This window comes from Arabidopsis thaliana, chromosome 5 (assembly GCF_000001735.4).
Source record: "Arabidopsis thaliana chromosome 5, partial sequence".
In the NCBI taxonomy this organism is placed as follows: Eukaryota; Viridiplantae; Streptophyta; class Magnoliopsida; order Brassicales; family Brassicaceae; genus Arabidopsis; species Arabidopsis thaliana.
The window spans coordinates 26169579-26194629 of NC_003076.8; the positions used below are offsets into that span (position 1 = coordinate 26169579).

Genomic DNA, 25051 nt, shown 5'->3' on the forward strand with positions numbered 1-25051 from the left:
TACGATAAAAGGATGGTACCATAAGATGATGATCATGACAAAGGTGCAATGAAAATCGAATTTTAATTGATTAAATGATAATGGCACACGCAGATCTGTGTGGTGCATATGATTTTTTTTTTTTGTTATTAATTCTTTTGGAATTTTGGACCGACCAGATAGCGTGACATTGAAGGTAAATAATTACTCACTCGTATTTATACCAAGAAAAAAAAAATTGATTACAAAAGTTTTGGTGGGTCTACTTTATGAAAGAAGAAAAAAGTGTGTGGGAGAAAAATTGAGCTTTAGAGGGATAACTTCTGAATTCTCTAAAATCTACATATAATTTTACTTAAAAAGGCCCAAAGTTATTGTATTATTTTTGGACCTTAAACAGTCTACTACAATGAAAGGGCCTTATCTTAATTGTTCAGGCCCAAATGATTTTAAGCATTGACACTCAAAACAATATCTTAAAGGCAATTAAAGGAAATCTCAAGGCACTAAATATTTGTGGAAAAAAAGCTTAAAGTCTATTTAATAAAACAAAATCAGATGATGTATATTGACATTAATTACAAAATTAAATGAATTTCTAACCCAAAAAAATGGTTAGATTCTTGGCGTTATGGTACTATTTACTTTACTTGCGCTTTATATAAACTTTGGATAAATTCATGAATACCGTTGTTTAATAATTTGTTCGATGTGATATTGTAACCCGAACTAACCCAAAACTTTAACTTTATACAATTTGTTTATGTACGAAACACTTTAATAGTATGATTCAACTCATCTTCTATACCTTTTTCCTAAACTTTAAAAACTTTTTTTTAATGTATGACTAACTTTTTTTTCCTTGAAACACACTATCAAGTTATCAACGTACAGCTAAATAATTGCTTATTTGAAGCAAAAATAATGATATAAATACTGAAAAAGAAAAGTAGAAGAATCATATTCACACGCCAACAAATCGTATAATGCTGCTTCATCTAAAATTGGTCCTTCGAAAGTCACGTCCATTTAGCTCTCACGTTCTACCCGAATCAATTTTAAATCCTTAATTTACAGTCATAACACATATCTCTGATAACGTTATTTTCTGGATATGTAAGACGCAGAATTTCATTTCTATTAGGTTAATTTACCAACCGGAGTAATTTATAAATTTGTGAAAATCTCGCCTAACACAAAGTGAATAATAATAAATCACTTGATAGATGTTTAGCCAAACGTAGATATAAGAGTAATCTTATTGTTATTTTTGATAGTACTATAGGACAGATTTATTGATGAGAAAATTAAAAAGTGAAAAAAGTGGGTGAAAAGAAGAGAGCAGAAATTAAAAAAAGGACGAGAAGCGAGAAGAGTGCATCTTTTGATGGATATTGAAAATCTTAAGTCAAGCTGTAATGGGAAGAAAGAACACAACAAGTGTCGGTGCCTCTAAGCAAATTCCACATAATTCTAAAGAAACAACATAATTATTATTTTATTTTTTTCGCAATATTTTTAACAGAAATTGTTTTTATTCCAGCCATGCGTATATATAAGCTGTCTTTTCGGAAAAAATAAAAAGCTGTCTTTATCTATCCCAACGGTCCAAAAATTTAATAAAATAGTATTATAAATGCACTCGTAATACCCAATGTTTTATTTTTCCTGAGGATTAAAGAGGCAAATATACTAGCCTTTTTGTTTTATTAACAGCTAGCTAATGAGCAAAATAGCTGTAGATAGATAGCGCCACTAATCTAATCCAAGGCCATTAGCTTATGTTGTGTATGATGTGATACCCCCAAGTCTAAATTAGTGATGGTGACGTATAATTAATAATGGTAATTTTGACGACGAGTATGGAACGTGTTCCGAATTTTTCTCTCAAATAATGCGTTTTGATTTTGATTATCAAAAGATTCCAAAATAAATACATTGAAGAATTCGTTCTCTAATCTTCTAAACCAACATAATAAACTTCGGACCACTCGACGACCAAATTTTCAGTTATGCGTAATTACTATTTAAGTCAATCAATTCTGTTATTTAATGACATTACCAAAAATCTTAATAATCCTAGGCTATATGTAATTATGTACGAGTCACACATAATTAATATAGATCCGTGATGTATGTCTCTAGACGTTATATATAAACCATAACAGCAAAATAAATTATAACAACACATAGGGAAAAGATTTTATGACCACTACCAAATAGAGGCAGTCATAGATAACAAATAACAAATGAGGCATCGAACTTTAAAGCTTAAAGATTTAATACCGCATTTGTATCGTCATTAAGTGCGATAATTCTGTAATTATGTAACGTTGTCATTCAGGAGTCCGGAAATTAATTAATTAATTAAACTATCCGTTGTCGTGTCACGAGAATAAAAGGTTAAATTCGCCGTGTTTTTATTAAGAGGAGACTAGGTGGGGCCCAATTGAGACAGACAGCAAATTTAATGAACAGGTGTCCATGTGAGACGCATTCACACGCTCTCTCTCTCAAGTCTCTCTTTCCATTACTACTACTATAAACCGTTCTGGGAACTTGATCAACATTTTTAATCCTAAAACTTCTTTTGAGTGTGTTGAAGAAGAAGAAGATTAAAATTCACTAAAAACCCGAGAAAAGTGGAAGAAGAAGGAAGGAAGAAGAAGACAAGAGAGCATTCTGATTCATGTGACTCTGGTTTCGTTTCTTTCTGTGTCTCTGCTGTGTCGTTTTCTCGGCATATTTCTGATCTTTCGTTCTCGGTTGGTTTTTGGTTTCTGGGTATTGATTGATTGATTCAAAAGTCTTCAACTTTCCTGGAAACTGGATCTGGGTTTATCCGTTTTTACTCGTCTGAGAAGAGAAAAAAGGATGAATCCTTATGATGCGAAAGACAGAAGATGGATTCTCTCTATGTTCTTCTTCGTCGTTTTGTTCTGCAACAACGTTTCGACTTCGTCTTCTTCATCTGTGAGTTGGGCAAAACTAAATTTTCTATCTTTCCCTGTTTTTCTGGGATTTGTTTTGGTTGGACTCCGGGGAAATTGCAAAATATCAGCTTTTGGGTTTTTTCTTTTTCTTGTCTCTGGAAAGTTCACTGATTTTAACATATCCTGAAATAGTAGGTTTAACTTGCCTAATGAAGAAATTTCTCAATTTTGAATACTTTTGTAGAAAGAGACACCAACGGTGGTTGTGTTTTTCTGTATTGATTATTCTTAATTCTGTGGTTTGTTGAATTTAAAGATTTTATCAGGAATTTGACTAGTTTGGGACCGGAATATATATACACTTAGACTTGTTCAATTTCAGGTCAAGAGTCTCTCTTGAGTTAAGTAGTGAAGTTCTCTTGATTATATATAAAATCAAATCACTCTTTTTTTGCAGGAAGTTATCACGATTAAGCCAAGACATTTATCCTTGCTAAAGAGTGCTTTACAACGGGTAAAATTGGATGATTTTATAAAAGTTTCTTTGTCGATCAGTTTTCGATTTCAGAAAGTAAAAAAGTTTGATGAGATTTCTTGTCTTTATAATTTCAGTCAAGTGGAGAACAGTCTGATCTATGGAGGCCATTGACTGATCAAGGATGGAGTCCTTGTATTGATTTGGGAAATTCTCCTTGTAAGTATTGACAATTTGTTTGAAAATTTCTTCTTTAGTTTCAGATTATATTGATCTTTGACTAATCTTGTTGTCTTGGAGCAGCATTACCGGATAAAACCGCGGGATATGTTCAGGTATTTCTTGATGGAGGACTTAACCAGCAACGAATGGGAATATGTGATGCTGTTGCAGTTGCGAAGATTTTAAACGCAACACTCGTGATCCCTTATCTTGAAGTGAATCCTGTGTGGCAAGATTCAAGGTAATGTTTCTTGAAAAATTCTCTGCTGTTGAAGAGTTGTGTTGTTGCCTCGGAAGCTGATGTTGTGTGTTTTTTCTTTCTGTGTGCAGTTCTTTTGTTGATATTTTTGATGTCGATCATTTTATCGATTCTTTAAAAGATGACATAAGGGTGGTTAGAGAACTACCTGATGAATACTCTTGGAGTACAAGAGAGTATTACGGTACAGCAGTACGTGAAACACGAGTGAAAACCGCGCCTGTTCATGCCTCTGCGAATTGGTATATTGAGAACGTCTCACCAGTTCTACAAAGGTCTGTCTTGCACTTAATCTGACTAATGAAAGTTTAAGTTTTTGACTTTCAGACTGTAATTGTTTGGAGCTTTTTTGTTCTATTTTGTAGTTATGGGATTGCTGCCATTTCTCCATTCTCTCACCGGCTATCATTCGACCACTTACCTGCTGAGATCCAACGACTAAGATGCAAAGTGAATTTCCAAGCTTTACGTTTTGTCCCTCACATTACATCACTCGGTGATGCTCTTGTCAGCCGCCTTAGAAACCCGTCATGGAGAAGCAATAAGGAACAGAAAAATGTTGATCATTTAGGAGACATGACCAACCCACACAGAAGACAAGAACCCGGGAAGTTTGCTGTGCTTCATCTTCGCTTCGACAAGGTAAATTATACTTTATTCCAATCATCCTATTCAAAACTTTTGGTGATTGTTGTTAGTTATTTGATCAAGATTTTCTTCTTGTTATGTTTATAGGACATGGCTGCGCATTCAGCGTGTGATTTTGGCGGAGGCAAAGCCGAGAAACTCTCCTTGGCGAAATACAGACAAATGATTTGGCAAGGAAGAGTGTTGAATTCTCAATTCACTGATGAAGAGTTAAGAAGTCAAGGACGGTGTCCTCTAACACCAGAAGAAATGGGACTTCTTTTAGCTGCTTTCGGATTCGATAACAATACTCGTCTCTATCTTGCATCCCACAAGGTCAGAATTCTTCAGTTACATTACTTGTTTAAAGTCTGGTTATAATGTGATGTAGCAGAATATTAATCACGTATTTTTGAATTACAGGTGTATGGAGGAGAAGCTAGAATCTCAACATTAAGACAAGTATTCCCAAGAATGGAAGACAAAAGAAGTCTTGCATCTTCTGAAGAACGAGCTCGAATCAAGGGCAAAGCTTCTTTATTAGCTGCACTTGACTACTACGTTAGTATGCACAGCGACATTTTCATCTCCGCATCACCTGGAAACATGCACAACGCTCTTGTTGGTCATCGAACATTCGAGAATCTCAAGACGATCAGACCAAACATGGCGTTAATAGGACAGCTTTTCCTCAACAAAAGCATCACTTGGGTAGATTTTCAGCAAGCGCTTGGTGAAGGACATGTGAATAGACAAGGACAGATCCGGTTAAGGAAACCAAAACAGTCGATTTATACTTATCCTGCTCCTGATTGTATGTGCCATGTTTGATTAGTTTTTAAAGTCTTGATCTTTAGATATTTCTTATAAGAATAAAAATAAAAACTCTGATTCTTGATGAGGCTAGTTTGTGTTTAGATTTGTGTTCTTGAGGCTTAATAAAAAGAGTATAGTTTGATTAGAAATTTGATTGTGAATGAATATTACAAATTATTGTAGCGATAATGATAATTTGATCAAAAATAAGTAAAGAAGATCAAGTGGATAATCCCTTATTAACAACCACAAGTGTCTAGAATATGCTTATTAGTAATAATCCCTTCAGATTCATCAACCTTCAGATTCTGATGAATGCACTATTTTTATTTTGTAATCATCTTATAAGAATTTATTCTAATATTTGAGAATTGAAGATGTGAAACTTTATGAACAATAAATTAGCACTAGTAGAGCCTTGAATTGTGGCCAAGAAAAGCTGACGACCTATTGGAAAAAGGAACCTAGAATTTTGTTTCTTTGTTTTGTTCTTTTTATGACGTCTGTTACCCATAATTTTGCAGGTTTTTTGGCGACCGTTGTTAATTAATTAAATATATTAACATATTTATTACTCATACCATTTATTATGGGTGGGTGATGTTTTAATAAAGTACTTAAAGTTTTAAGATCAATCCTTGACCCTTGTGATATACGAGTAGTATAAATTTCATTGATTTTAATAGAGATTTTAATTAAGCATCTCTATAATTACACAAAAATCCATAGAGAAACCAGATGATTGAATCGGGGGAAATGCATGAACTTTAATTATTTCCGATTGATAATTCCAAGATTTTGTATCATCATTATACCAAAAATTAAAATTAACAAGAAAATCGATTTGTTTTATTAAATATAAAATGTTGATTTATTACGTATAAATCCCTGATATTTGTTTTTTGTTTTACTTTTCTGAATGGGATATAATCAAGTGTTATGAAGTGTATAGTAGAACGGTGGACCGACAGTTGCCACGAAAGCAAGTAAACCGCTACCAACCGTCGGATCAATCTTTATTGGCTTTGCAGAAGCGAGGCCCAATTAAAACGGCCTAAAATAAATAAACAAAAGAAATAAAAAAAGGAGAAAAGAGAGTAATATAAATGAAGCAGAGCAGAAGATGAGCTTCTCTGTACAAAGTCAGAGAAAAGTCAGAATAAGAAGAAGAAGAAGAAGAAGAAGAGAAAGAGAGTCAGAGACGACGACGGACGAAACGACGCTATTCTTACGCTTTCTTCGATCGTCGATTTGATTTTTTCCCTTCCTTCTTATTTTTCTCGGTAATTTACTACGTTTCGCAATTACCGGAGATTTTTCTCTCTTCTTCCTTCCGATTTTTTCGCATTTATTTCCGCCGAATTTTCCGGCGAAGCCTTGCCGTCTTTTGACGGACATCGGAGGCTTTTGATGATCATCCTTTGTTTCTTCAATTGTCGACCGCTTTCGCTTTTCTATTTTTTAGCGATTGTTTTTTTTAATTGGACCACCGATCTGATGAAACATTAATTACTTTCCATTGATGAAGAATCATCGAGTGAAAATTTAAAAAAGAAAAAATTGAGATCTTCGTTGTGTTTATCCTGAAATTTCATTGAAAATTGAAATTGAGAAGAAAAAATTCTGTTTTAATCATAAAATCTCGTGTTTGATATTATGTTGATGAGTTAATCTAATCTAATCGATCACATCATAAACAGTATTAATGGATAAGAGATTTTCTCTATTGGCATCTGAAATTTGTGTTAAAGTCTTTGTGTTTGGTCAGTGTCATCATTATGTTGACATTATGATTGTTTTATTGATGGTTGATTTTATTTTTAAATTGTCAACAGGTTGAAGTAGAAGATAAAGCATCGATACATGATGGCTGATTGATAAGAGTTTTCTCCGGAGAGGTTCGGAGTTTTTTTTTTAGAAAGGAAACATTAAAAAAGATGGCAGTCTCTTTTCCTCGTCTTCCGAGGTGGTTGTGTGGTGGTAGTAACACTAAAGATAGAGAGAAGAAAGAGTCAATTCCTAAAGGATCTTCTTCACTTAGTCCTTCACTGAAGAAGACTACTACTAGTAAGACTGGTTCTTCCTCTTCATCAGTGAAGAAGACCAAGAGAGGATGGATTGGAAGAGGAGGATCAGGATCAGGAGGGGAAGAGGATAAGATTGGGAATGTGGTGTTTCCTGAACCTGATGATCCAGAGTGGTCAATTGGTTGGGTTGAGCCACATGGACCAGGTTTTAAAGCTGAGGATGATGATTGTGGTGGCTTTGTGGTTTTGGTTCCTCTTTACAAGAAAGTTATGGATGGTTCAGGGAATCAGATTCCGAATGGCTTCTTCTCTCCTGCTGCTCCTGGTAATGTTTGTTTCCATTATCATCATCATTCATTAATAGCTATCATGTAAATTATCTGCATGTTCTTTTAAGAACTTAAGTAATTGGTTTGAGTCTTTTGTTTGTAAATTGATTTGTTCTTTGTTCTGATGACATGTAAACTGCAGATGGGAAGAACATGGAACAGTGGCTGTCGTCTATGGGGAAGCTATAAATTGGAGATTGGGAAGAATAAGACTAGTTCTCTGTTGTTTCAGTATCGAGATTTAAGCATCGAATAATCTAAAAAAAAAAGAAAAGGAAAATAAAAAAAAAGAAGAAGCAAGATTCGTTCGTGGATATAGCTTCTGGAGACTTCTTTTGATTTTCTGTTTGAAGCGAGTGACAACAAAACACCAAGTCATATCTCAAGAATCTACTAATGGACAAAGATGATGCTGATGGAGACCTAGCAACATGAAGATGAATATGATATGATTTGAGTATTGGATATTTTTCATGTGGGTGTTTTTTTCCGGTTGTGAAAGCGTTTCTGCTTCACTTCTGTGGTCGAGATAAATTGGGTTTGGAAAAGGAGAAAAAAAAAAAAAATCTTTTTTCTTTTGTTCCTTTGTGGTTTGATGATGTGTAATAGTAGTAATGTACATGTACATATGTTGTTTTCTTGAAATCACATGTCATGTGCTTACTTTCGACAACACAAAAACTTCCCCAACAACGTTACTCACGATTATGTGATTAAACAAAGTGAACCCAAAAACAAACTACATTTTGATAAGCATTCAGTTTTTGTCGCCGGAATCTTTTGGAAGCTGCAAACCCATGAGGCCGAGCAAATTGGAAGCAGGACCAGGAAGTCCTTGTTGTGAAGAGTAGGATTCAAGTAGGTTCTTAACAAGGTTAAAATCTGCATCAACTGGTGTAAACTCATCATCCTTCTCATCTCTAGTTTTTGATGATTCCTGCAGAGACATTACATTCATCTCATAAATACCATTACAGTCAAAATCTAAGCTCCTAAATTCACTGAGTCTAGTTATGAGAGTTACCTCGTTTTGCTTAGAAGAATGTTGTTGATTCACATTTTCAAAGCTTTTCTCAAGAGTTGAGTTTTTCAGTTCCTCATTCATTGCTCCATAGTAGGATTCCTCAAAGCTTTCCTTAGCATCTTCGTTAGATTCTTCTCCTTCGCTATCATCTTCAACGTCATCTGCATACCATAACATTTTAGTAAGTCCCACATCACATTTCACACCTTATAGATCAGTATATGTTGCCATTAGGAAAAAAAAAAAAGTTTAGGAAATACCAAAATCCATGTCCATGGAAGATCCTTCAGAGCCATCACTGTCATCATCAGCTTGTTCGTCACGACCTTGGCTTCCTAGCATTGACTCAATATCTTTCATGAAACGATCAACATCTATACTCACTTCTTTGAAATCCCTACATAAGTCCAGAAAAAAAAAAATTAATGTGTTGAGCTTGAAATTAACAAAGAGATGTTCATGAAAAATGATTAATGTTCAAATAATGGATAACCTGTTTTCTGGAACTTCTGCTCCTTTGTAGCTTGATACCTTGTGCATGAATTGCTGCATCGACTTTGAGATATCACCGAGATCAAAATTGTTCATGTTTGCATCAGATGAGCTTCCAGCTTCTTGCTTCTCCTTACCTTTATTTTTGCGTTCCTTCTTTGAGTTATAAAACTCCATCTCTTTCTGCCTCTCTTGAAGAACAGAGTTTAGTTCATCTTCACCATCGTAGAGCCAAGAATCATTGTCAGAAGCAGGAACTTCCTGGCCCTTAAAGTCATCCTCCGAATAAGGTAAAGCAAGAATCTCATCAATACGTCTCACCGGTGCACTCATAATGTCTCTGCACATAAATAAAACAAGTACTCAAGATCATATAAACAACTCAAAGATGAATCCTTTTTCACTACCTATAGAAACAAAAAACTGCAATTACCTAGTCCTCGAAAACGAAGAACTCTTCTGGTGGTATTCCTCAGCATTCTCCATCAACCTCTTATACTCCTTCGAACCAGAAAGCAATCCTTCAAAATAACCATACTTCTCAAGATTGTCTTTATACTTGCTCCAACTAATCCCTTTCCCATCTTCTCCTTCCTTCTTCCTCTGCTGGTACATCATTTCCATACCACAAGCTATCTTCATCCCTAGCTCAGCTTCAGAGAAAGCATCCCTGTCACTGACACTAGGCATTGGATAACAATTCGGTGCTTGAAACTTCTGCTGCACTAGCTGCCCATACATAGCACGAGACATCTTGACAAGAACAAGCACAAGCTTCTCTTCTCTTCCTTTGCTCAGAAACTTCTCCATCTTCGCTGCGTGTTTCATTGAATCCATATCACGATCGTAAAACCCTTCCACAGCAAGTGAGATCAAGAAAGGTTCATGCCTAATCACTTGAGCTACCGATACCGGAACCCTAACCCTAACACGATGCATATTCCTCCACGCTCTTTCAGGATAATCAGATATCCGATTCTTCAACGCAGATTGAACTGAATCCGACGCACGAGATTCGTTACCACGCTCGATTAGAAACCGTAGAGACGCAACCAAAGAAGGATCAGGCAAACGGCTTCTGGGAACTATGTGGAGGTCACCACCGCGAATGAAGACACGATTGAGACTAGTCTCCGGATTAAGCCAACGCGGGAGATGAAAAGCAGCTTCGATTAGGAGAAACTCGCCGTCAGTGTCCCAAACACGAATCGAATTAGACGGAAACGCGGCGGAGATTCGAAAAAGTAAAAACACAGCGAACCATTCGTCTTCGAGATTGTCACCGTACTTGAGCTTCCCGTGGAGATGAGGTATAGCAGTATTGGTACAAGCACAAGAGGAAGAGAGAGCGATTGAGAGAGAGAAAGGCTCGTGCTGCCATATGTAAGGAGAAGTAAACGGAGAAACGAAATCGATGATTTCTAAGTGAAGTGACTGAAGAGCGGCGGAGGAGAGGGATGAGTCAGGGAATAAGGAGAAGAAAACTGTTTCGTCTTGGAGACGAGAAGTGGTTTCAGAGAAGAAAGGTGAAGAAGAAGGCTTCGACATTGTTCTTGCTTCATTCACCGGCGCCGGTGACTGATTTATATAACAGATAAAACCCTCTGACTTAATAAGAAGAGTTTGACTTTTGACCATTAATGAAATGACCAAAACACCCTTCATTATGTTCTTCTTCCTTTAGAGAGAAACCCAAAAAGGCCAAAACCGAAGAATTGATTTTTGTGTTTATCTTTCCTTTTACGATGTGTTACGGTCACAATCAATCGTTGTCGTCGCGAAGCAGTCTCCGTCGCCGATCGCATGACGGAGAAGATGATTCAGTGGTAGACGATCTTCGAGACCGGCTGGCGGAAACCGAGGCGCGGCTGAGAAGAGCAAGGGCGAGAGAAGCTGAGCTAAGCCGGAGGTTGGAGCATATGAAGAGATTCGTTTCGGTGATGGAGATCATTGAGACTTTCTTGGAAAGACGATTCCAAGAGCAGAAAGATCGAATTGCTCGCCTTTTCTCTCCTGTATCCACGAAATAAAAAAGGCTTCTTCTTCCTTTTGTTTGTTTCTTCTTTTTGTTGTGGGATCTCTTTAGTTTTGGTTGTCCCTTGTCTGTTTGTGTTTGATAGTAGCTAATTTCGAAGAACCATAGATTTTGTTTTGTTGAAGCTTAAGGTAAAATGAAAAGCTATGTGCTTTATGTCCATTTTCATCAGGTTATTTGTGTGTTAAGCTTGTCAAGTTTGATCCTTTGTTATTGATTACTACAATATCTGGATTCTATAGCTTAAGATGATCAAAATATAGTGTTTTTGCCAATTTGAGGTTATACAAAAGAATTTAAGAGGAAGCTTGTGCTGCTCTTTTGCTATGCCAGTCTTGAATAAGAGAACGAAGGGTGTGATTTGGTGTAAGCATCTGGTAATCGAGTCTCAGGTTTGTCATTGGAGATGTGTCATGTCCCATGCTTAGCCATTCCTGTATGGCTTCGAGCTCATACGAAAACCCATCTGCTGCTACGTGTGGATTCTTCATTACTTCCTGAAAACAACAACGAGTTAGATTCTGAATCACTGCTATAAGGAGAATGGAAATGATATGGATTTGACTTAACCTGAAGTATTGGACACATGAAAACACTTGGTATGTCATTCGGATCTCCTTCATCCATGTTTGAATTGGTTGCTTCCTCGTACCCTCCTTTGGTTTTAAACTCATCGGCTTTTTCCCTTATCTTACCAAGCTCTTCCATTATCTCTTTGGTTGAAAAATCCATGTTTCCTCCTCTGTTAACTGAAGAACACTTCACTGCAAGTGCACCAAACTCTTTAGCTAACTCGAGTGGCCACTTACCAGCGGTTTGATCCAAATCCCTGAGAATACTTGTCTGGTTCATAGACATCGCCTTGAGCAAACCATGCCAGTTCCTCCCGGTTAAAAGATGCAGAAGCAAAACCCCAAACGCCATCACATCAGGTTTCGTATCAGATTGATCACTATGCATTATAAGTCCAAAACCGGTTATTTTCGGAACAAGGTTACGGTCCAAGAGGATCTTAGACGGCGTAAGGCGACCATGGACAATCGGTTTAGGCTTAACCGAATGGAGAAATCCTAGTCCAGAGCAAACCTGATGAGCTATACGAATCCTATCATGCCATTTCAGTATCTTGCTTCTTCTCGATTTCCTCTGTGATGTGAATAGATTATCCCTCAAGTTCCCATTATGCATGTACTCAAAGAGTAGGCATTTAGGCCTTTGTGAACAAAACCCAGCAATTGCTACCAAGTTAGGATGCCGAATCTCATTCAAAAGCTTAACTTTTGCTCCAAAAGCCTCATCTGATAAACTATCACCAATCACTTTCACAGCCACAGTTGTATGTTTGATCCTTCCTCGGTACACATTTGTCCAGTTACCACCAGATTTCAATCTCAGTCGATCAGAATAAGTCTCTGTAGCCAGTCTGATATCCTCTGCAACATACTCTCTATACCCACACTTCACTTCTTCCTTCGAAACCGAACCTATCACCTCTCTCTCCTTGCAAAACTCAATCCTACGGTTGAACACGTCTCTCTGACTCCTAAGTTTCTCAATCTCCGTTATCATCTCTCCTCTCTGTAACACAACCCTCTCTAGCTCGACCTCAGCCTGTGATTTAGCCTCCATCATCGTCTTAACTTTGCTTGAGAGCACTTCTTGAAGCTCTGCAAGTGAATGTAGCTTTGTTTTTCCTTTTTCAACATAGTTCTTCGCTTCTTCAATACATTCTTTATCCGAGTCCAACGTCGCTTGAAGTTTCTCTCGTCTCTCGCTTTCTTCTTTAATCCAAGCTTCAAATTCTCCAATCTGATTCAAACCAAAAACGTTCTTTTAAGACTAAGAATCTCAGTTCTTGCTAAATATGATTCCAAAGGTTTGGTTATTAGCTATTACTCTGCTATTGCATAAAGAGATTGCCCATTCAGCTCTGTTTGATCTTTCAGCGTTGACTTTGACTTCTCTGCTTTTCTCATCTATCATCAGCTTAGCTTCATTTACCTTTCTTCTCACATACTCTAACTTCTCTGCAACATCCTGACAATTTCAACATACAAAATATTTAATCATAATTTAAAACACAAATCAATAAAAAGCATATTCTTACAGTATCTTTACCATATGTTGCAGCACGTTTAGTGCCACATCATCATCATCCTCTTGTTCTTCTTCAACAACGTTTTCGGTTTCTTCTTCTGCAAGATTCAAACTCAATAACTGCTGGAAATAATTCTCTATCTCCTGTAAATTCTTATCCCATGAACTTCCACTAGCCGTTGGATCATCATTGTTGCCAGATGAACGGTCTAGATTTCTTCCTGGATCATGAAACATCTTACCAATCCAGCTTCTGATATTGCTATTGTTGTTGTTCACATCATTCTTTAGTGAAACCATTTTGCCTCCACAAATTATATAAAACTCGCAAAACTCTGGTTTGTTTTGATAAACATAGAACGATCCGCTTATCGCACTCTTCGATTTCCTGCATTACAAGAAACACAAAACTTTTAGGGTTGAGAAATCGATAACTTTATATTTAAAGGAAAAAAAAAGATTACCAAGATGATGAAGATCTCATGAAAGTGATTCCCATTACGAGTTTTGTGATTCTAAGCTTTGAGATTAAATCTAAAATCAACACTTGAATTGAGTCATGTTGCTTCTCAACTTTGAGTAACTCTGCTTTCACCTGTAACTATTATCACCATGAAAAAGTTTTACATTTTAAGACCCCAAGAAAGAGATTACTTCGATTGCTTACCCAAATAAAACAAAATTTACAGAAAGAGGACAAACCTTTCCACAAAAAGTAATGTATTTGGACAGCAACTTGTCGATCTTTTGATCCTCGTATTTCCTTAGAACTTGAAGCTTTTCCTCGCTCACAGAACTCGCTGGAAGCTTCCCAACTATGAATCAAACACACATGTGAAAATTGGGTTTATATGATACAAAAAGAAAATAAGAGGTGTGAATTGAGAAGAAAGAGAACATACAAGGGGTGTAAACAAAATCTTGAGAAATATTGCAGAGATGAAGAAGAACAATGGAGATAGGTATGTTGTTCCATTTCTTTAAAGCCCAATGAATCGTCTTGTAACCTTCTTGTACATCGTTTCCTACAGCTATATATACTTTCTCCATTCTTGATCCTGATTCTGCTTCTACTTCCAATTCGTGAGTCTTTGTTTCCTCCATCTTCTTCTGGCTTGTGTTGATGATCGTTTAGTGTTTTGTCTGGTGAATGGCTCTTTTAAAGACAAAAGTTTTGTTCTTCATTGTAACTTGAGAGATCAAGATTATTGACTTTGTCTATCATGTTTAGTTGACTATACGGAAACAGGTGAATTTCCATCTATCTTTAATTTATTATAAATGGTGAGTAATCATAATACTATAAATATGAAAATGTACGTTTGGGATCATTAAATTATTCATTACAAAAAAAGTTACACTCTAGTAAAATTCTATGTTTAATAGTGTAGAAGAGAGGAAAATTCAGACAACGTGTTAGCTTGTAACATCTATCTAGGTGAGTCACCTCGAGTGACCAAGCAAATCTATCCAATTAGCGTCTAGGTTGACTAGGTTTCAAGAACTTCATTTTCTTTCTCATTAGCTAAGGTAAACTTAAAAAAACAATCCGAAAGTTTAATTGGCTTTTGAAGTTTTTTGGTATTTGATATGAGAATAGGAGGTTATGACAAAATATAGACATTAAGACAAAGCAAAATATACAGACGTAATGTCTATATTGGACCTCTCCACCCAAAAGCTTATCAATTCTTAAAACTCGATTAAACAAAAAGGCAACAACAAGCCCAAAAACTGTCAAAACTTGGGGTATAAAAGGGAAAGTAGAATTATATATAGGATAACGGAAAATGCTCTAAACAAGACGACATTAATCCTTAATTGCTGGGCCTCTCTTTTCTTTTTGTAGCCTAAAAACCATAGTGATGTACTACTTATTTGTCACCTCGGCCCAGATATTTTGCGACCTTTGTTGTTCCAGACAAAATCTATCTTCCGCTGTGCTAAAAAATCACCTCTCCGCCTCCTAAAAACATTATTTTTACTATAGCTTTTACTAGTGAAAATGAAAACAAATACCTTAGAAATTAAACTATTTCATAGTATCTTGTTTTAGATTTAATATACAAATAAGTACACACTTTGTTTAAAAACAAGAATCAAAAGAAAAAAACGTTGTTCAAATTATTACTTTTTCTAGTCCAAGTTAGTGATAACATTTTTGTAATGTAAGAAAGTAAAACAAAGTTATGACTAGATTGAGTTTTGGGTGTTAGTTTATATATCTGGTTCGGTTCAATTCATACTCAATCTTAATTCCATTATCCTAATGGATTAGATTGGTAAATTATTTCCCATAATGGTAAAAAAATCTACCATAGTTGATAGTCCATACTAGCATAAAAAGAATATTAAGATTCCCTATCAATTACCGCTTAAAGTCTCTTACCATTCAAATTGTTTTACCACATCTCATAATCAAACGATGAGTAAATCAACAAATCATTTTTGTCATTATCATTTCTTTCAAATACAAAAAGCAAAAATGTTATTTTATAAGAAAAACCCCTCCGGTTTCACGCCGGTCGACACAGAAGAAACCGTTCGACTTTCTTCTCTCACTCACTGTCTCACATATCTCTACTTTTTTTTTTTACATTTTGGTAATTTTATCCTTTTTGAGTAAAATTAAAAATCATTTACTTTTTTTTTTTTCTCTCGTCTCATTTCTTTAAAAAGAGCTTCTTTGCTTGTACATCTTCCTCTTCTTCTTCCTTGGCATTCTCTTTAGAACTTTCGTACAAAATGCAAAACCTGAACCTCTAAAGCTAAAAAAAAAGATTAGAGACTGTAACTGCTTTTATCAGGTTTTATTTTGTGTCTCCATTTTTTCCTCTTCTCTTCGCTTTATTTAACAAGTTGCTTTCATTAAAAATCCCATCTTTTGTCATTTTCTGCAGATTTTCAACTAGGAAAAAAGTTACAATCTTTTTTGATGGCTCCTCCAATGACGAATTGCTTAACGTTTTCTCTGTCACCAATGGAGATGTTGAAATCAACTGATCAGTCTCACTTCTCTTCTTCTTACGACGATTCTTCTACTCCTTATCTCATCGATAACTTCTATGGTAACAACAACAAACTTCAAAAATCCCTTCTTTACCAAATGACGTATATATATAGGCTCTGTTGTTAGCCGACTTATCTTCTTCAACACAAGTTGCTTACAGCCTCCTTTCTCCTCTTTTTCTCGGTTGCTGAATTTGTCTTTTTCCCCACAAAGGAAAACAAAAATACAGAAGAAAGCACAAAAAGATTAGATTTTTATAAATTTTAGGAACTAAAAAAAGAGACGTCTTTTGATTTTGTTCCTAGTGTGATTTTCAGGTGTGTTGGTTAGTTAAAGTTGCTAACTTTTTTGTTTGTTTGTTTTGGTTTAAGCTTTCAAAGAAGAAGCTGAGATAGAAGCTGCTGCTGCTTCAATGGCGGATTCAACAACCTTATCTACTTTTTTCGATCATTCTCAGACTCAGATTCCAAAGCTGGAAGATTTCCTCGGTGATTCCTTTGTCCGTTACTCTGATAACCAAACAGAGACCCAAGACTCTTCTTCTCTCACTCCATTCTACGATCCACGTCACCGCACCGTTGCCGAAGGAGTTACAGGGTTCTTCTCTGATCATCATCAGCCAGATTTCAAGACGATAAACTCGGGACCAGAAATCTTCGATGACTCAACAACTTCCAACATCGGTGGTACTCATCTCTCCAGTCACGTGGTGGAGTCATCAACGACGGCGAAGTTAGGGTTTAACGGTGATTGCACCACCACCGGAGGAGTTTTGTCTCTAGGGGTTAACAACACATCAGATCAACCTTTGAGCTGTAACAATGGCGAGAGAGGTGGAAACAGTAACAAGAAGAAAACAGTTTCTAAGAAGGAAACATCAGATGATTCAAAGAAGAAGATTGTCGAAACATTGGGACAAAGAACTTCAATTTATCGTGGAGTCACCCGGTAATTTAGTTTATTTCAATTGCAATGATCTAACTCAAAGTTTTAATATTTATCATGTGGGTTGGGAAAAAGATTGAAACTTTTGAGATTTTTGATTTTGGGTTATGCATGTTGGATTAACAAATCAAGTTAACTTTTTTATCATAGGAAATTGTAAATGCAATATGGGGTGTATGAACAAGGATTCAATGAATTCAAACTTTTGTTTTTTGGCTGTGGGTGGGAAAAAGATTTGACATTTGATTTAAGCAATTTTGATATGAGTTCAATTATATGTATGTGTTGATTGATGCAGACATAGATGGACTGGAAGATACGAAGCGCATCTATGGGATAACAGCTGTAGGAGGGAAGGTCAAGCCAGAAAAGGACGTCAAGGTAATAATCTCTCATTCTTTTGTTTCCTACGAGAAACAGTTTCTTGAATTATTTGCTTGGTTACTATGTTACTTTTGAATGTTTCGCATTGCAAAAACCTAATTTAGATAAACATGATCTCACTTTCATGTGTTAATCTAACTTTTGTGTATATATATGCTAGCTAAAACCATTTTTATTGTCTAGAGTCTTTGATAGAAACTAGTTTGATTTGGGTTAAAAACAAACATTTATTCTTTAACTTTTATGGTTGGGGAAAACAAAAGCGGAAGCAGTACAAAGGTTTTGTCAAAGAAAGAGTGCCAAGAGAAATGCATGCAATGGATTCAATAAATATAAATTACTGAAAAGTTTTTCCTTTTAGGTGATATGTCTACTCTTTATGATGACTGATAGACTTTGGTATATGGGCATAATGTCAAGGAAAGAACCAAATTTTAAACAGAAAGGACTAACAATAATAGAATAGAATTATGTAAATACATTTGGTTGAGTTTTTCATCACAAGGGTGCCGCCATTTTTGTTCCTTGTCTTTATTAGAGCTATCTTTGAAAATCTTTCATTTCACCTTCTATGGGGACCCCAATGCTGATGCCTGTATGATGCAATCTCTGTTTCTTGATTGACATGTTTTTGGACCCACTTTTGACCCTTTATTCCAATGCTGTTATATGACAATAATGACATGCATGCATATATTAATAAATACATGTGGTGTAAGACTAAACACTATGCATATATTCTTTTGCTAGCTTTGTGTTTTTAGCGTTTTGGTTTGAAATTGAATGTTTGAAATCTTTCTGGTTAGATATTAGTGAGATTTTGTAGGGTTCTCTGTCTATAATGTGTCAGATTGATTTGTGTCTTCTGTTCACATACACCAAAAGCAAACTGTGATGTGAAGTTGTGAACACAAGAGAGGAATCTAGCCTTGACCCTAATCAAATCCTTCTCACCCATTTTTTTTTTGTGGTACTATGAAATGTTATTATGTTTTTGTTTGTAAGTCATTAGTAAAAGATTCAAGAACATGATGATTTGTGAGCATTGTGAATGATTTTTGTAATGGCTAAACCTGTCTTTCTTTGTTTTACATGACCCTTCTAATGTGGTTCTCCATTCGCATGGCTGCTTCAACAGTGTACTTAGGTAAGCAAGATAATATTCTATTGACAAATTAATTGATATATCGAGTATGGCAAATGATGTCCATCTTTGATTAATTCAAGGTGGATATGACAAGGAAGATAGAGCAGCTAGAGCCTATGACTTGGCAGCTTTAAAATACTGGGGTTCTACTGCTACTACAAATTTTCCGGTTTATATTTTTTCCTTTTTGCTCTGTTTTGCTAACTTTGTTTTGATTCTTGGTATGCTCTTTACTTACCTTGTCATCGTTCTATGGATTATAGGTCTCGAGTTATTCAAAAGAACTTGAGGAAATGAATCACATGACCAAGCAAGAGTTTATTGCATCTCTTAGGAGGTGAGAATCAAATTAAGATTTACATATATGTTCTTGATTTCAAAATTGGAATATTTCCAACTTTTGGTTAATGTAAATGTTTCAGGAAAAGTAGCGGTTTTTCGAGAGGAGCTTCAATATATAGAGGTGTCACAAGGCATCATCAACAAGGTCGCTGGCAAGCAAGAATCGGCCGTGTCGCAGGAAACAAAGATCTTTACCTCGGAACCTTTGGTAAAACGTTATCTTAGTAGACAAATGTCCTATTCTTCACCCTGAAAAATCCAGTCATTGATTCGTATATATGTGTATAGCAACCGAAGAGGAAGCAGCAGAGGCTTATGACATTGCAGCCATAAAGTTCAGAGGAATCAACGCAGTAACTAACTTTGAGATGAACAGGTATGACATTGAAGCTGTCATGAATAGTTCTTTACCTGTAGGAGGAGCAGCTGCGAAACGCCACAAACTCAAACTCGCTCTTGAATCTCCTTCTTCATCATCCTCTGACCATAACCTCCAACAACAACAGTTGCTTCCGTCCTCTTCTCCCTCGGATCAAAACCCTAACTCAATCCCATGTGGCATTCCATTTGAGCCTTCAGTTCTCTATTACCACCAGAACTTCTTTCAGCATTATCCTTTGGTCTCTGACTCTACAATTCAAGCTCCTATGAACCAAGCTGAGTTTTTCTTGTGGCCTAACCAGTCTTACTAAATCATTTGGTTCGTTCTTGCTTAGACTTCTATTCACCGCACTAACCGATGACCCGAGGCTTATCTTCTTGATTCTGGCTATAAGGATGAATCTTTCAAGTTCCTTTTTTAACTGTAGGCTAAGACAGAAGTAGAGGGGAGAAAAGTTGAAGAATCTGAAACTTTTGGGGTCAATTTTGTATTAATGTTTTTCTTTTGTCAAGGGTGGATTATCGGTTTTATTACTTATTTTTTGAATGTAATCGGCCTATAACGGTATAACTCTGTTTCCATTTATGAATATTTTTCTCAAATTGTCATAACATTTTTAAAAGCATAATTGAACACACTTTAAATCTGAGTAAAACTAAAGCGTTCGAGGTCATAATGTAAATAATGAAAAATAGCAGGATACAAAGTGAAATTCTAAGAAGTTATACTAAAAGGAAACAAAGCCACGACCTAGTCCGGTCCATCTCATTCATCACGTGCCGTTTACGGAACTAGGTTGAGCTTTTAAAGCTTCATTAAAGGCCCACTGGGCTTTCTCTTTCAAGCCCTTGAACTCATAACACTCTCCCAACAGCCGGAACAATCTCGCCGTATCTGTACCGGCGGCGAGCCTCACCGCCTCTTCCAGATCCTCGACCGCCGAATCAATCCTCCGTCGCCGATTCACAGCCAGCTTCATCTCAGCTCTCTTCACAAGCGCATCGGCTCGTTCTCCAACCGAAAGCGACTTCAAACGCGGATAAGTCAGCGCCATATCGAACGATTTGAGAGCAGAAGTATGGTGACCGAGCAGATCTAGAGCTAGGGCACGGACGATGTGACCGGCGGCATCATCTGGAGAAATCGCGATCACATTATCAGCTTCGGTGAGCGCCGTTTTGGCGAGAGATTGAGATTGAGATTTCTTGGGTGTGGTTCGGGCTCGAGCTAGGAGACGTGAGGCTTGGATTAGCTGACGCTGGGTTTGGAGTGTGGCTCGGTGTTTGGTTCGGAATTTGGTTAGGCCTCGTTGAGAGAGATACTTAATCGCCCAGAACATAACCAAGGTTAACACCAGAATTGCTCCTTGTATGATTGTTTCTGTTGTAGCCATGTCTTCTTCCTTTTTTTGCTCTCTCTGAATCTCAGAAGACTAAACCAGTCACACTATATACACTTTATTTTCTACCAAAATATTATTTTTTCCTCTAAAAGGCATTACAAATTGTGAATTTTATCATCTGAATTTTAGAATTTTACAACATAAGAGACAACCAGAATTTGAAGACAAAAGCCAAATTAATACATACAACATATTCCCTCTTTTTAAGATTTTTACAATGGAGAAGACGAAGCAAAATCACAGACAAGAAAAAGGGAAAGAAGAACATTTTTGCTTCTTGTTGTTTCTTCTTCTCTGTGAGAGGAGTTTTTTTTAAAGTATTGGTATCATCAGATTGCTTACTCCATTAAGAGCTGTCTATGTCGAGTGAGATCGTTAAGGTAAGAGGAAGAGGTGTGATCTAAGTCGCAATCGTCGAGACTCACTGTTCTTGCTCCACCTGGTTTTTGTTCAGCTAACTGGTCATCTCCGCGCAACAGCTGAACCAACTGCATCCAAAAACAGAACAATTCATCATTCAAGTTGTTAGTTACTATTAGAATCTATTGACAACAATAGTGAGACTGCTAAACACATACCCGGTTCATGTCAGGACGCATAGTGGATACATGGTGTATGCACATTGAAGCTGTTTGCATCACTCGTTTCATCTCGGTTTCATCAAAGTCATTGCCTAGCTGAGGATCAACTATTTCTTCCATGTTGTTCTTCTCCAGAAGAGGTTTTGCCTATGTGAAAACATTCAAGCTGTTTTAACTGTTTGCTTTAGAAGATGGAAGATGCATATGAAGAGAAAGGAAAGGCAGATCATTACCCACATAACTATGCTTTGCCGGCTATCGGTATCAACAGCTCGACGACCAGTTATGATCTCTAGAAGCAATACACCAAAAGCAAAAACATCCGTCTTCTCATCGACAATCCCGTGCATGAAGTACTCTGGAGCTAGATATCTGTAAGAAAAAACAAAGGACCAACCAGTTTTTGGACTCAAAAACATCAAGAAGAAAGGTTCACAGAAAGAGATTGTAGCTGTGGAGTTCTATGTCTAACCCGAATGTGCCTTCGATAGGGAAAACAATGTGATGAGGCCAATGCTCTGGGAGCCACTTAGCTAGTCCAAAATCCGAAATCTGCAAAACCGATTCATATCGAGTTCTCAATACGCACAGAAAAGTTAACTGCTTGTCGTTGAATCAATCAATCAGTCAATACCTGAGCTTCGTAGTCTTGAGAGAGCAAAATGTTGGAAGCTTTGATGTCTCGGTGAATAATCCGTCGAGGGCAATCGTTATGAAGATAACTCAAACCATCAGCTATACCCATAGCCACTTTATACCGTTTCTTCCAATCCAAACACTCCTCTGATCCTACATTAAAGTTTCAAGAACATCATCAACAACAACAACAACAATGTCTAAAACCAACCAAGAAGAGATTTTTGTACCAAAGAGTAGAGAAGCAAGACTGCCATGAGAAGAGTACTCAAGCACAAAATGCAAACCGCGATCACAACTGAAACCACGAAGCCTAGCTGCGTTTGGATGGTTAACATGTGCGATTATCCCAAGCTCCGATAAGAAATCACTGACTCGTTCTTCTACTTCCTTTGCATGTCTCGTCAGCTTCTTGATCGCCACAGTCTCTCCGTCCGGTAAAACCCCTTTGTACACCTCCGCATGTCCTCCTTTCCCAATCATGTTCTCTAACAACAACAATTCATAAGACTCTGTTTCACAAGGTTCGAAAACTTACTTTGGGGATAATATCGTCTTTTCAAGATTTGAACTTTACCGGGATTAAAATTGTCGGTGGCGGCAACGAGTTCGTCGAAGGTGAAATTACGCCACGAAGGTTTAGCGACGAGGATTTGATCACAATCGAAGTCGTTTTCTGAACAAGGAGATAGTTTCGGTTGTTTCTTTTTGCGGGTGAGCTCGTAGCTAGCGAGGAGAGGAATGACAGAGAATCTCCTAATTGATTTCTTCTTGATGGATTCGATCATCTTGTTCCATTGATGAAAAGACGAAACGTTTGGAGGAGTTGTTGATAATGGCGACGATGATTTATCAGGAGAACACGAGCTACAACTGCTGCTGTTATCGGAATCTGAACTCATTACCGGAATTTCAAGCACGCATCTTGGAGATGGGTCTTCGATTGATAAGTCGTTTTTATGTAGCTCCGTCTCTTGGCTTCCTTTGATCTTCTTCTCCATCTCTGCAACGAATCAGAAGGAAGAATTTTGTTTCTAATTTCTCGATGCACATAACGTAAAAATAATATAAATTTAGAGTTGGTGTTATACCTTCAACAGCCATAGCTTGGAGAAAAATTACGTCGTCTGGGATTCTTCTTCGGAAAAATCCCAGTCAAAGGTTCATACAATATTCACCCAGAAAACAAAAAGAACACAAAAGAGGGAAGCAGAGTAACATCTCCGGAGAGGAGAAGCCGAAAGCTCAGAGCCGGAGAGAATCCGGAGAAACAGGGAAACAGAAGTTTTGTGTTTTTGTGTGTTTTTCTGTTGTTTGTTGTCTCGTTAAAAGATATCTTTAGAAAATGGTTATTCTTAGAAGATTTTAGAGAAAGAAGAAAGATGAGGTTTTGATGACTGGTAATGGATTGGTATCTCTGCTATATTTATACAACTCCACCATGCAAAGTCAAGTTAGCTTTATAAAATTATGAAACATTTTTTTATAAGAAGAAGATGAAAAGATATGATGCCGTAACTAACGCCTTCCAACGAACAGACACGCCGACGGTTGAAATATCCAAAGACCAAAGCTAGTCAATGGCATTTCCGTAATTATAGAGAATGATAAGACAAAACACCCCTCTTTGTTTTTTATTTATTCGAAATTACAATTTCACTTAATTTGTACTTTCAGCAATTTAATATTAACCATGTGAAATACTGACATCTTGTTTTTTTTTTCTTTGGTTTTGGTCCAGCATTTGTCTTCATTAATGTAAACCTACACAGAACTTATTTACGAAATGCCGTCGAATGTGAATCTTTCGAGGTAAGAATATGGCAATATGCTATCTTATTTCCGGTTATCGTGTCGCTATCGTAACGAGTGTGTAAACATATGGCAAAGAAGCTTGACCACCCTAGAACAAGCCAATAAGCCATTGTTGTTACTTGACATCTTAATATAATAAACATCAAATTTATCACGTTTTATAACTAAGTAAGATAGAAAACATTTATGAGATTGTTTTGGTTCACGACACGACATTCACGAGTCATCATGAAGCTTTGTAAAAAAAACATATATTCCAAACCACATCAGGCGCAACATAGTTTATTAGAGCATCCACAACGGTGGAGCTCTCTCACTTAAACTCATAATTAAAATATTTAAAAATAATAGAAAGAAATCAGGGAGAGAAGCAATAGGAGAGAGTTTTATCAAATAAACTCTCTGTAGAGAGATTTTGACACACATGAGAGAACCTCTACTTTACACATGTTTTAACTTTATTGGTGAATACCAATTAAGTAATTTAAATTTAATTACATAATAAAACTCTAATAAAAATAATATTGTTTTATTCATTGCATACCCATTTTAGAGAGTCCACCGTTATGGATGGCCTTAGTAGTTCATTTGGTCCCACCACTTAAGCTCTCATTTGTCATTAATAACTTAGGAATTACGTGAAATAAAACTTAGTTTATGATTTAGCTTACGTGAGGCGATCGTGAGTATAAATTAGAAAGAAGTACGATATGCATTGAAGAAAAATCCAACGAAAACTATAAGTATAAACATAGATGTGTCTAATTTCCACTACATATATGTGGGTTTAGTAAAGTTGAGTCGTTAACTAACATGAGTTGTTTTTCTTGGGTCAAACTGATAATTTTCTTAGCTTAAACCAAAGGAGAAGAAACCTCCAAGTTACAAGACTTCTCCAACACAATAAATTTTCCTCTAAAAAATGTTAGTAGATTTGATGATTATTTGTTTTGGATTTGTTTTTGAGCTTTGTTATGACAAAAGCGATTTTCTTTACGTGTATTTATTTGTTGTAATATTATCTAGACAAGAAGATATAAAAACAACAAGTAAGTGAAGTTGTTGCTGGAAAAAATTATCTTTTAGCCTTTT

At 36.4% G+C, this 25051-nt stretch overlaps 8 protein-coding genes and 1 long non-coding RNA gene across 13 annotated transcripts; 4 read left to right on the forward strand and 5 right to left on the reverse strand.

Moving 5' to 3' along the window:
* The first annotated feature begins 2430 nt into the window (after window positions 1–2430).
* On the forward strand, window positions 2431–5554 carry AT5G65470 (O-fucosyltransferase family protein). The gene is made up of 8 exons (NM_125945.5): window positions 2431–2952; window positions 3370–3426; window positions 3525–3606; window positions 3691–3850; window positions 3940–4143; window positions 4234–4510; window positions 4604–4831; window positions 4919–5554. Exons 1-8 carry the CDS (start codon window positions 2854–2856, stop codon window positions 5324–5326), a joined length of 1515 nt encoding a protein of 504 aa, NP_201350.2. The 5' UTR covers window positions 2431–2853; the 3' UTR covers window positions 5327–5554.
* Window positions 5555–6442: 888 nt separating this feature from the next.
* AT5G65480 (uncharacterized protein) lies at window positions 6443–8339 on the forward strand. The gene is made up of 3 exons (NM_125946.3): window positions 6443–6594; window positions 7147–7663; window positions 7810–8339. The coding sequence occupies exons 2-3, from the start codon at window positions 7249–7251 to the stop codon at window positions 7854–7856; spliced, it is 462 nt and encodes a 153-aa protein (NP_201351.1). The 5' UTR covers window positions 6443–6594; window positions 7147–7248; the 3' UTR covers window positions 7857–8339.
* AT5G09385 lies at window positions 6550–6802 on the reverse strand. Its single transcript, NR_143205.1, has one exon. It is a non-coding gene; the product is annotated as an other RNA (long non-coding RNA).
* On the reverse strand, window positions 8222–10738 carry AT5G65490 (suppressor-like protein). Its single transcript, NM_125947.3, has 5 exons — window positions 9617–10738; window positions 9185–9523; window positions 8952–9088; window positions 8692–8852; window positions 8222–8604 (listed from the first exon to the last, which is right to left on the reverse strand). Exons 1-5 carry the CDS (start codon window positions 10729–10731, stop codon window positions 8425–8427), a joined length of 1932 nt encoding a protein of 643 aa, NP_201352.1. The 5' UTR covers window positions 10732–10738; the 3' UTR covers window positions 8222–8424.
* A 104-nt stretch (window positions 10739–10842) lies between these two features.
* On the forward strand, window positions 10843–11491 carry AT5G65495 (uncharacterized protein). The gene has a single exon (NM_180597.3). The coding sequence runs from the start codon at window positions 10929–10931 to the stop codon at window positions 11211–11213; it is 285 nt and encodes a 94-aa protein (NP_850928.1). The 5' UTR covers window positions 10843–10928; the 3' UTR covers window positions 11214–11491.
* A 23-nt stretch (window positions 11492–11514) lies between these two features.
* AT5G65500 (U-box domain-containing protein kinase family protein) lies at window positions 11515–14532 on the reverse strand (the record flags this gene model as incomplete). 2 transcript variants are annotated; one of them, NM_001345693.1, is made up of 7 exons in its annotated part: window positions 11515–11715; window positions 11789–13027; window positions 13115–13255; window positions 13337–13703; window positions 13780–13916; window positions 14018–14130; window positions 14218–14532. In NM_001345693.1, the coding sequence occupies 7 exons, from the start codon at window positions 14417–14419 to the stop codon at window positions 11515–11517; spliced, it is 2400 nt and encodes a 799-aa protein (NP_001331744.1). The 2 variants fall into 2 exon arrangements, with proteins under 2 accessions (NP_001331744.1, NP_201353.4); NM_125948.4 differs by having other exon boundaries at window positions 13115–13226; window positions 13326–13703; window positions 13780–13910; window positions 14218–14419.
* Window positions 14533–16014: 1482 nt separating this feature from the next.
* AIL7 (AINTEGUMENTA-like 7) lies at window positions 16015–19993 on the forward strand (the record flags this gene model as incomplete). Of its 4 annotated transcripts, NM_001345694.1 has the most annotated exons (9): window positions 16015–16122; window positions 16216–16383; window positions 16697–17273; window positions 17569–17651; window positions 18793–18801; window positions 18882–18970; window positions 19065–19138; window positions 19224–19351; window positions 19432–19835. In NM_001345694.1, the coding sequence occupies 8 exons, from the start codon at window positions 16251–16253 to the stop codon at window positions 19833–19835; spliced, it is 1497 nt and encodes a 498-aa protein (NP_001318882.1). The 4 variants fall into 4 exon arrangements, with proteins under 4 accessions (NP_001318882.1, NP_201354.5, NP_001330268.1 ...); NM_125949.7 differs by lacking the exon at window positions 16015–16122 and having other exon boundaries at window positions 16251–16383; window positions 19432–19993; NM_001345696.1 differs by lacking the exons at window positions 16015–16122; window positions 16216–16383 and having other exon boundaries at window positions 16630–17273.
* A 144-nt stretch (window positions 19994–20137) lies between these two features.
* On the reverse strand, window positions 20138–21013 carry AT5G65520 (Tetratricopeptide repeat (TPR)-like superfamily protein). The gene has a single exon (NM_125950.3). The coding sequence runs from the start codon at window positions 20916–20918 to the stop codon at window positions 20298–20300; it is 621 nt and encodes a 206-aa protein (NP_201355.1). The 5' UTR covers window positions 20919–21013; the 3' UTR covers window positions 20138–20297.
* AT5G65530 (Protein kinase superfamily protein) lies at window positions 21014–23659 on the reverse strand. The gene is made up of 8 exons (NM_125951.4): window positions 23236–23659; window positions 22722–23147; window positions 22375–22632; window positions 22143–22297; window positions 21981–22060; window positions 21742–21880; window positions 21506–21655; window positions 21014–21415 (listed from the first exon to the last, which is right to left on the reverse strand). The coding sequence occupies exons 1-8, from the start codon at window positions 23246–23248 to the stop codon at window positions 21266–21268; spliced, it is 1371 nt and encodes a 456-aa protein (NP_201356.2). The 5' UTR covers window positions 23249–23659; the 3' UTR covers window positions 21014–21265.
* Window positions 23660–25051: the final 1392 nt, after the last annotated feature.

What these genes read in the sequence shown, in the direction of transcription:
- AT5G65530 (NM_125951.4), bottom strand. An exon ending in CCTATCGAAGGCACATTCGG is followed by an intron (nt 21,881 to 21,980) that starts GTTAGACATAGA and finishes TTTTTCTTACAG; the next exon opens with ATATCTAGCTCCAGAGTACT. An exon ending in TGCGTCCTGACATGAACCGG is followed by an intron (nt 21,416 to 21,505) that starts GTATGTGTTTAG and finishes TTTTGGATGCAG; the next exon opens with TTGGTTCAGCTGTTGCGCGG.
- AT5G65490 (NM_125947.3), bottom strand. Translation starts at nt 10,731, where the DNA reads ATGTCGAAGCCTTCTTCTTCACCTTTCTTCTCTGAAACCACTTCTCGT. An exon ending in GCAGAAGTTCCAGAAAACAG is followed by an intron (nt 9,089 to 9,184) that starts GTTATCCATTAT and finishes GGACTTATGTAG; the next exon opens with GGATTTCAAAGAAGTGAGTA. An exon ending in TTCCATGGACATGGATTTTG is followed by an intron (nt 8,853 to 8,951) that starts GTATTTCCTAAA and finishes TATGGTATGCAG; the next exon opens with ATGACGTTGAAGATGATAGC.
- AT5G65480 (NM_125946.3), top strand. Translation starts at nt 7,249, where the DNA reads ATGGCAGTCTCTTTTCCTCGTCTTCCGAGGTGGTTGTGTGGTGGTAGT. An exon ending in CTTCTCTCCTGCTGCTCCTG is followed by an intron (nt 7,664 to 7,809) that starts GTAATGTTTGTT and finishes TGTAAACTGCAG; the next exon opens with ATGGGAAGAACATGGAACAG.
- AT5G65470 (NM_125945.5), top strand. Translation starts at nt 2,854, where the DNA reads ATGAATCCTTATGATGCGAAAGACAGAAGATGGATTCTCTCTATGTTC. An exon ending in CCTGTGTGGCAAGATTCAAG is followed by an intron (nt 3,851 to 3,939) that starts GTAATGTTTCTT and finishes TTCTGTGTGCAG; the next exon opens with TTCTTTTGTTGATATTTTTG. An exon ending in TCTATCTTGCATCCCACAAG is followed by an intron (nt 4,832 to 4,918) that starts GTCAGAATTCTT and finishes TTTGAATTACAG; the next exon opens with GTGTATGGAGGAGAAGCTAG.
- AT5G65495 (NM_180597.3), top strand. Translation starts at nt 10,929, where the DNA reads ATGTGTTACGGTCACAATCAATCGTTGTCGTCGCGAAGCAGTCTCCGT.
- AT5G65520 (NM_125950.3), bottom strand. Translation starts at nt 20,918, where the DNA reads ATGGCTACAACAGAAACAATCATACAAGGAGCAATTCTGGTGTTAACC.